Genomic DNA, 6,607 nt, shown 5'->3' with positions numbered 1-6,607 from the left:
ACGAGCTGAATGTTCCCTCCCGCGCGTGTCCGAGACGACTACAGGTCGGGGACGGGTTGGATTGCCCAACCCTCGTTTCTACAGGCCAAGAAGGGATTCCCAGGTCCGACCTGGGAAATTTTTTACAGTTTTACAGTTTTAGGGGTTCTAGTCTTTGCGATTTTTTCGTCAAAAACTGTAAAAAAGCGGTTATTTTTACAGATTTAGGGGTTTAGGGGCTCTACTAGACATGATCTAAGTCCCTAAACCTCTGCTTTGACTCTGTACTTGCATGCGTAGTACATCAGTAATGCGGAACGCTGTGGATTTGACGAAGCTGAATGGTCAGTGAGTGACAATCCCCGTCGCGGGTGCGTCATGCGTGGTGTTGCGCGCGCGCAGCGAGTGGTGGAGACCGGAGCCCGCGGCTTCCGTTCTATCCACTCTGCCTCTTCTCTCGCCCGCCTCCGTACCTACGGGCCTCCTCTGTCTCCTCTCCATGGCCGCCACCGCCTCGCCGCTCCTCCTCCGAGCGCCGAGCTCCGCCTCCAGGGCGTGGCTCCGCACCGGCGGAAAGGCGTCGTCTTTCAGAGGTAGCAATAGCAGGGCGCTGAGCTGCACGGAGGCGCCATGCCGCTGCAACGCTTCCACAGGAAGCGCGGCGCAATGCGGAGGGGCTGACGACGGCAGCGTCGTCGTCTATGGCAGCAGCGGCAGCACCCGGAGGGGCATGATCGGCGCGGTGGCTCTCGGGGTGTCGTCGTCTGCGCTCTGCCTGCAGGCCGCGCTCGACGCCGTCGCCGGCGGGCTGCCGCCGGAGGAGAAGCCCAAGCTCTGCGACGACGCCTGCGTGAAGGAGCTCGAAAATGTACGTTGATTCCTGCAGAGATTGAATTATTTGCTGTCAAATTTCGTGGATTCCAAACTAGGCCTTAAAAGCTTTTTTCTTTCTTGTGCCATTTTCAGGTGCCTATGGTGACTACTGAATCTGGTCTGAAGTACAAGGATATCATAGTCGGCCAAGGGCCGAGTCCACCCATCGGTTTCCAGGTGCTCGATCGACTTGTTCTTATCTTTCTCGACAATGCAACACACTTGCGTGCAAAGGTGTACGCGCTTGACCACAACTTTTTTGATTACCGTTTATACATGTAGGTTGCTGCAAATTGTGTCGCCATGGTACCACCTGGGCAGATATTCGATAGGTGAGAGATATATCAACATTTGACAGTGCATTAAGCGTGCATGTTCAGTACTTCAGCCAGAAGTTGCAAAACCCACAGAATTTGTGCTCCCTGTCGATTCTTCATCTTCTTGACATGCCCTTCTGTGCTGTGCAGCTCACTGGAGAAAGGCCAGCCCTACATATTCCGTGTGGGCGCAGGGCAGGTATTTCTACAATCTTGTGATGCGTAACATCCCCTTCTGAAAGGTTAGGGCATCTCCAGTGGCGCGACGCATTTCGGACATCCGAAATGTCCGTTTGCGTCGCGCGGCGGACGCTCGATAGATTGTTTTTGTCCGCGCGTCCGTTTGCACCTAGGGGTGGCTCCAGCGGGCCGACGCATTTTCGCGTTTGCATCAATTTATGAAGTTTCCAAACAACAAAATAAGGAAATCAACAAAGTTATAGTTATTACATTTAAAAGTCGACATGAAAATAAGATAGTATTTCTCTAGGCATGATCTTCATGGCCAGCCAATGTCCACTGATGCTCAATCAGATCCGTTTGCAGCTGTTTGGAGACGTTCTCGTCAGTGACTTCTACATTCCTATGTAGATAGTCCTGCCAAGATGAAGCTCCAGGAAGTGGCGCAACAAGCTCACCTTGGAAATCCCATTGATTCTCATTGCGGCCATCAGGACGCTCGTTCTCAACGATCATGTTGTGCATGATCTCATCACCTCATGCATGGTCTTCAGCGACCATGTTCTTGCCGGGTGACGGACAATTGCCCACCGAGCTTGGAGCACACCAAATCCGCGCTCCACATCTTTCCTGCAAGCCTCTTGCATCTTGGCAAACCTCCTCGTCTTCTCGGAGTTTGGATTACGGACAGTCTTCACCAATATGGCCCAGTCAGGGTAGATGCCATCAGCAAGATAATATGGCTTCTCATATGCATTTCCATTGATCTCATAGCTCACCCGGGGAGCTTTACCTTGCATGAGCCTGTTGAAAACCGGTGATCGGTGCAACACATTGATGTCATTGTTGGAACCGGCGATGCCAAAGAATGAATGCCAAATCCATAAATCTTGAGATATGACAGCTTCAAGAATGACAGTTCTTCCCTCCTCATGCCCGCTGTACGCACCCTGCCATCCAAATGGATAATTTTTCCACTGCGCATGCAATCTATGTTGCCAATCATTCCTGGGAAGTCTCTAGACTCGTTGATAGACAGGAGTCACCTTGTATCCTCAACAGTTGGCTCCCTACAGTAATACTCTCCGAACACGGCAATCACGGCGCGGCAAAACCTGTACATGGCCTCAAGACAGGTGCTCTCACCCATTCGAAGATACTCATCGAATATATCCGCAGCCATTCCATATGAGAGCATGCGAATAGCCGCGGAGCATTTTTTGTAGGAGGTGAAGCCTAACGCACCTGTTGCATCGCGCCTGCATTGAAAGTAGGGGTCGTAGTTTCTGACGCCCCGTAGAATGACCAAGAACATGTCCCTTGACATCCTGTATCGGCGCCGGAAATATTTTTCCGGGAAGATCGGATTGGTGAGGTGGAAGTAGTCCTTGTGGAGGCGGGCCTGCCCTTCCACTCTGTTGCGCGGCAGGTTTTTGGAGCGCCCCTTCACAGAGCCCCGGTGTTGCGGCCCCGGGTTAGAGGTGAACTCGTGGATCATGGAGGCCGCAGTAGTTGCCAATGTCTGCGTCGACTCATCGGACTCCTCGTCGGAAGAGGAGTCGACGACCTCCGCGCGGAACTTGTCCAACATCTGCCACATGTCCATCTGCGTGGGTACAAACTGCGGATCAATGGCCGCGCACAATAGCGCCGAAAACACGAGTAGAAACCTACCGGCGCAATTGACCGAACAAGTCGTGGGAGGCGCGGAAGGGCGGCGTAACCGGGAGCGTTTCGCCCGAAAACAGCCGGCAGGTACGCGGCGGAGCCAAGCCCGAGTATGCTCCTGCTCTCCCGCGCGGCAAGAACGCAGCCGGCGGCGGCTACTGCGGCGCTGCGGCCGGACGGCGGCGGATGGGGTTGGGGTGGTGGCGACGCACTAGGGCAGCAAAGAAGGGGAAAAAGAAGCAAATCGAAGCGGTCGATTTCGCTGTCCCTGACATGCGGGACCGGGTAAGAAATGGAGGACGCTCCGCGCGACCGCCGAGCGTCCGCGGAGACGCAAACCTGGCGCATATTTGGGTCAGGTTTGCGTCTCCGCGGACAGCCCGATCACTTTGCGTCGCCCCGCTGGAACAGGCTCCGGTCACGGCGGACGAAAATGGTCGCTCAGCGACCGTTTGCGTCGCGCCGCTGGAGATGCCCTTACTACTGAAATTGACTAATCCTACACCACAAATTGACCTGAGTGTACCATCCATGCTTAACTGTACAGTGAGCTCAGCTTATTCAGCAACACATATGATCCTGGTTCATACCGCAGTTTACTGAATTAACTCATCTTTATCATCTTCAGTGAGTATATCTAAGTACTTAACTAGGAAACATGGTTTGCTAGAAAATCCGAATAAGCTGTATGCAGTTTGCAGCTTCAAATCAAGTACTAAAAGGTTTGGCATGGTGTCGGGTGTTCATACTTTATCCTTTTTTTTTTGTGATGCTAGGTGATAAAGGGGCTCGATGAAGGGCTCCTGACGATGAAAGTTGGGGGATTGCGTCGGTTGTACATACCCGGTCCGGTAAGTAGTATTGCCTCGCCGAGTTTAAGAAACCAATGCAGATACCGCGAAATAAAAAAATGGAGAAACCAAAACAAAAGCTAGCCTGTTTTGCATGACAACTTCACCCTTTTCTCCCATGATCTGTCACTGTTTCTTCACTCTGGGTAAAGGTTGTGATGATTTTTCATTTCTGTTGATCTTAACAGTTGGCATTTCCTAAGGGCCTTACTTCAGCTCCTGGAAGGCCAAGAGTGGCCCCAAGCAGCCCCGTCATATTCGACGTCAACCTATTGTTCATACCAGGTCTTGATGATGAGTGAAAATAATTATAGCAAACATTTTACAGGAGGAAACTGAAGCCAACATTTACTGTTTTTGAATTACCATGTATGTAGAGTGACAATTGTTTCCGGCAGAAAATTATATGGCAAGTACATAGCAACATTGGGTGGTGAATGGAATGGCTAGCCTCAGTGATATAATCACATAAAGATATGTGCTAACCCTTCTATGTCCACTGTTTTATGGGGCGATTTGGTCTGTTTCTCAGAATGCAATAGTCAGAATCACTCACCAAAAATAAGGAACATGGGGCATTCAATAGATCACTTGTTTTAATCTAGGTGCAGAAGTAAAAAAAAAACACCTCAGACGCCTGAAAGACAGTTGTCATGGTGAAGTCATCCCACAGATGAAAGGCAAAAAACAAGAGGACATGGAATGGAAGTTTGGGTCTCATCAGAGCCCGGGCTTCCCCTTTTCAAAAAAATGTACTCCATCCGTTCATATTAGTGAACAGAGGTTGTACATTACTTGTTATACTTCTCCATTATCTATATTTGATTAATTTTTTGATGGAACCTCGTCAGAAAGTTATTTTGTGGCGCACCAGGCAAGGTGCGCCACAGAAATAGCTTAATTTTGTGGCGCACCAGGGAACCATGCGCCACAAAAATTTGGTGGGGCCCACACCCTGTCACCCCCAATCATTGGTTTTACTTTTTCTATGGCGCACTGATCCAGGTGCGCCACAGAAATAAGTTATTCTGTGGCGCAGCTCCACGGTGTGCCACAAAAATAAGGTATTATGTGGCGCACTGTGCCGGGTGCGCCACAGAAATAAGGTATTCTGTGGCGCACTGTGCTCGGTGCGCCACAGAATTAGCAAACCAGATATACAAAAGTAGAGCCAACCTCTCACCTACCACACTACCCAAGCCATTCTTCTTCCTCCATCTAGCTCGTTGACAAGGGATTAACTTGCCAATGCCTACGGATTGTAGACTAGGGTTTAGTTGGATGTAGAGGGCAAGTAGATCTCGAAGGTTTCAGCCGAAAAGTACTCGACGAATATGAAAACTAGGGTTTGCAAACAATGATTCGATGATCTCTGCGTCCCTCGACTCCCCCTTATATAGGAGGCGGAGCCGAGGGATTCGTGATGTACAAGTTACAAAGTCCGGGAAAGTTTCTAACTCATCCTGTAAGATTACAAATAAGACTTTCTATTACAACTCTAGCTTTCCTTAATACTATCTTGGGCTTCCGAGTCTTCTTATTCTTCGGGTAATGGGCCTTCAATAAACCCCGGGTACTATCTTTGGCAGGCCCATTTGGGATGCCTATGTCAGTAGCCCCCGAGATTTTGCTTGAATCGCAGAGTCAGGGAAAATCTCCACTGTTTATTTTTACTCAACAACTTAAACTTTTCTATATTTCTTCATGTAAATTTCTATATTGTACAGGGATAATGGTAGTTGGGGCTAGTTCATCTAACGGATCAGGTACTAGTTAACTGCTCTAGTGGCAATCCGCAAAAACCTACTTCAAAATCACGTCCCTGGACATGATTTCGGGATACTGGTGTAAACTTCGACAGGTGCCGCTTAAGGTCTTACCATTCTGTCGAGTCCCAGTCATATTTATCGGGTACCTAACGCGTCCGTTAGGATTTTTCTTCGTATCTGTTGCTACGGATAAAAGTAGCAAACCGACGTCAGAGACGGCGCCACGCCTCACAGAATAGATCTGGGGTCTTACCTTCGCAAAGTTTTGCGGCATTCAGAAATTGATCGCAACTTCGGCGTTCTGAGAATATATTGTCGAGTGCTTATTCGGCTGATGGAATGGCACATTTTATCGAGTCAAAGATGACTTATGTTGCTCTCCCGATGGGAGTATATGCAGAGTTATTTATAACTCGAAATATACTCTCTTGCTTTTCTTATATTTCTTCTCTTCATTCTGTCTTTTTCTCTTCTCTTTTTTTATAATTTCATCGGGCACGCGAACAGCGTTCCCGATGGGAGTAGCCCCCGAGGCTACAGCCAAGGACTTGTACTTGGTTGTAGGCTCCACACTTTATGCCGCTATATTTTTTTTTCTCTCCCGAAGTTTTATAATTTCTCGGGTGCGCGAACAGCGCTCCCGATGGGAGTAGCCCCCGAGGCTATGAACAAATATTTGTATTTGATCATAGGCTCACACCATTTCTATTTTGTCTTTCTTGATCTCTTCATTTTTCCAAAGTAGCCCCCGAGCATTTGTTCAAAAACTTGTATTTGATCAAAAGCTCTCCAATACTTTTTCATGTCGCCATTTGATGCAGCTATTAAGCCGAACTTTTCTTCTGTCAAAGTGACGTTATTGCCGACGATAGCCACGATTGCTAGTCAAAAATTTGCGACAAGTCTTTTCTCGCTGCCATGCGGGCCCAATTGATCCACTACCTTGACACGTCGTGCAAGTGGGGGACAC

General features: G+C 49.0%; 1 protein-coding gene across 1 annotated transcript; it reads left to right on the top strand.

Moving 5' to 3' along the window:
- The first annotated feature begins 463 nt into the window (after positions 1–463).
- LOC124679278 (peptidyl-prolyl cis-trans isomerase FKBP16-3, chloroplastic-like) lies at positions 464–4,306 on the top strand. Its single transcript, XM_047215070.1, has 6 exons — positions 464–847; positions 946–1,029; positions 1,135–1,184; positions 1,320–1,368; positions 3,794–3,868; positions 4,057–4,306. The coding sequence occupies exons 1-6, from the start codon at positions 479–481 to the stop codon at positions 4,168–4,170; spliced, it is 741 nt and encodes a 246-aa protein (XP_047071026.1). The 5' UTR covers positions 464–478; the 3' UTR covers positions 4,171–4,306.
- Positions 4,307–6,607: the final 2,301 nt, after the last annotated feature.

The sequence above is a fragment of the Lolium rigidum genome, chromosome 1 (assembly GCF_022539505.1).
Source record: "Lolium rigidum isolate FL_2022 chromosome 1, APGP_CSIRO_Lrig_0.1, whole genome shotgun sequence".
Taxonomy (NCBI): Eukaryota; Viridiplantae; Streptophyta; class Magnoliopsida; order Poales; family Poaceae; genus Lolium; species Lolium rigidum.
The sequence above is the reverse complement of the archived record's forward strand: the minus strand, read 5'-3'. Positions and strand labels throughout refer to the sequence as shown.

Excerpts from the sequence above, each read along its gene's own strand:
- LOC124679278 (XM_047215070.1), top strand. The coding sequence starts at position 479 with ATGGCCGCCACCGCCTCGCCGCTCCTCCTCCGAGCGCCGAGCTCCGCC. Across the intron at positions 1,030-1,134 it reads GTCCACCCATCGGTTTCCAG|GTTGCTGCAAATTGTGTCGC; the intron begins GTGCTCGATCGA and ends TTATACATGTAG. Across the intron at positions 1,369-3,793 it reads TCCGTGTGGGCGCAGGGCAG|GTGATAAAGGGGCTCGATGA; the intron begins GTATTTCTACAA and ends TTGTGATGCTAG.